The 2578-nt window shown below is 37.9% G+C and overlaps 1 protein-coding gene across 1 annotated transcript in view; it reads left to right on the forward strand.

Moving 5' to 3' along the window:
• Positions 1–2479, forward strand: part of lpcat1 (lysophosphatidylcholine acyltransferase 1) — a 30252-nt gene extending 27773 nt beyond the window's left edge. The window contains exons 12-14 of the mRNA XM_032535424.1: positions 296–394; positions 465–606; positions 1878–2479. Of these exons, the coding sequence (XP_032391315.1) occupies positions 296–394; positions 465–606; positions 1878–2005 (369 nt within the window). The 3' untranslated portion in view covers positions 2006–2479. The remainder of the gene's footprint in view (positions 1–295; positions 395–464; positions 607–1877) is intronic.
• Positions 2480–2578: the final 99 nt, after the last annotated feature.

A 2578-nucleotide genomic window follows, 5' to 3' on the forward strand; every position in this document is an offset into this window, starting at 1 on the left:
CCCAGGGCTCGGTTTACACCTATCACCATTTTTAGCCACTGGAGGACCATAGGCAGCCTGGGGGAATGCATATTAATGTTAAAAAAATACCTCACTTAATGAAATAATCATGCCATGGAACCTTTTAAGATAGATCATTACAAATTAAATTTGTCATACAGGATCCTATTTGTTCCTTTGCTACTGCTCATGATATATAAATAAAGTATAAAGTTACATATATAAGTGTATATACAATAAAGTTTATATATAGTTTATGTATAAAGTATACATCATTATTATTTTGTGTTCCCAGTGTGGAGACGGGCAGATTGACCTCAGACACTATGTTATTGCTCTGTCTACTGTTCATCGACCATCAAAGTCAATGGAGACCCTCAAGTTGGCCTTTAAGGTGAGCACCTTTGAATCTGGTTGGACATAGGTTTAATGCCATTGCACTAAATATATTTGTTGTTCTGCAGATGTATGAGAGCGAGGAGAACGGGTACATCCTGGTGGAGGAGCTCGCCGCCATCTTGGAAATAATGTTGGGAGTGAAAGAGGTGGAACTTTCAGGTCTGTTTGCAGCGCTTGGCAGACCTGACTCAGCGAAGATCACATACGGTAGGGCTCAGCGGGTGTCATTCATTCTACTTTACCACAAAAATCTGAATTATGATACCTTTGTACATATGAGACCAATGGGGAGATGATTGACGGTGTCCATGAGTGTGTTCGCGTTTCCTCCGTGCTGTCACCATCACATTTGATTTCTTCCTGGCTTTACTGAAGAGGATCATTACCGTCTGTTGAGGATCTTACATCCACCATCTGTCAATATTTCTCTGTACACGCTTTCTCTTTCTCAATTTCTCCATTTAACAAATCCTGCAGATTTCCACATCTGCACATATTGTAAAATGCAGAGTACAGACGAATTAAAGCCGGTTTGGAATCATAGTAATTATGCTAATACTTCTTACAAAAAACATATTGCAGTTAAAATGCTATACATCGCTCTTTAAATGCCCCATATTGTAAAAAGTAAGATTTCCATGTATCTTGTATTTGTGCGATGTATAGGTAGAAAATGCCGCTACAGTCATTCCCCGTCTACAATGATGCTGAGAACGCAGATGCTGAAGACCCGGAAATGCTGCCCAATCAGAGCAGACTTTTTAGGGAAGGGGGCTTGAAGGGTCATGCTCTAAAACTGAGCGTTCCAGAGAGAGGGTACCAGGAAAATAAAATGTGACAATGAACATTAAAGCATGTAAAAGTCACGTGTTCTAGTAGAGACCCGAAATACAAGTTCAAACCTGAAAAAGAGCATGCATCCTTTAACCCTTGTGTTGTCCTCCCAGGTCAGAAACTGACATTTTCTTCCCTTTTTAAGACTTTTTTTATTTTTTATTTTTTTCCACTAACAACACCTTACTACCACTAGTGTCACAGTACATTTTGTAATTCATGGTTATTAACCCTCATTTATATAGATTTATACCTAATATTTGAGTTAAAAAAAGCAGCAATTATGAATCCTCTTGATTAAAAGTTCAGATAATAGATCAGAGGAACGTTCAGATGAGATTAGTCAGGAAGGAAAATGATCAATTGGATTTGCAAAGAGAGTTGTAAGGAATCCAATCCATTTTTTTGTGGTAATTTAGTTAAAAAGGAAACCGTATTTCAGATATAGACATTTTGTTTTAAAGGGGTCAAATTTGACCCGAGGACAACAGGAGGGTTAAATTGGAAATAACAGCTTTCTTCTCCTCTTTACCAAACAAATTACATCATAAAACATGTCTGATATTTAAAGTCCTAACAGTCAGTACTACTGACAGTAGTAATACCATTTAATCACCATTTTCTGTTTTGCCCCCTTTTTGCAGATGAACTTCATCATTTTATAGAGCAGCACCCGCACTTCGTCCAGGATTGCCTCGATTTTGAAAACCATCCGCGCAAATTCGGGCCACCGAAGACCTGCAACGGCCAAAAGCGCAACAAAGAGGACTGAAGAATGGAATATAATGCAACCATTCTATTGACTCTCTTCTCTAGCCGATGTCTCCAAATGCTTTCCTAGCACCTCTGTGCCTTTTAAAGGGAAAAGAAAGAAATAGACAGAGCATTACAGTGAGGATAGATCAGTGCAGCACAGGATGGGATCGCTTATCTCGGTTCTCTTCTGAACTTTCTATTGCCTTCCTTTTGTATTTTTGTCCCAATTATGATCTAAAATAACACTGTTTTTTTTTTTTTGCGCCGCAGATATATTATTTATTTTTTACATTTATATTTTATGGATTTTCTTTTAGCCCTTTTGTCTGATCTCAGACAAATGGGCATCCTGCTGCTATCGGTGCACATAGAAACCTAATTTCAGGTAAATAGGATCAGGATATAAATCATGCTGCCATTCTGTGCTAAGCCAGATAAGACTCTAAACTACATAACAAATACTAGAAGAATCCGCCACTTACTGTAATCCAGAGAAATCATTCCTTACTTCAAGCGGCTGTGTCACTGCCATATATTTACAAAAGAAATACCAATGAAATCATCCAGAGATATATATTCTACTCTTTTT

This window comes from Etheostoma spectabile, chromosome 14 (assembly GCF_008692095.1).
Source record: "Etheostoma spectabile isolate EspeVRDwgs_2016 chromosome 14, UIUC_Espe_1.0, whole genome shotgun sequence".
In the NCBI taxonomy this organism is placed as follows: domain Eukaryota; kingdom Metazoa; phylum Chordata; class Actinopteri; order Perciformes; family Percidae; genus Etheostoma; species Etheostoma spectabile.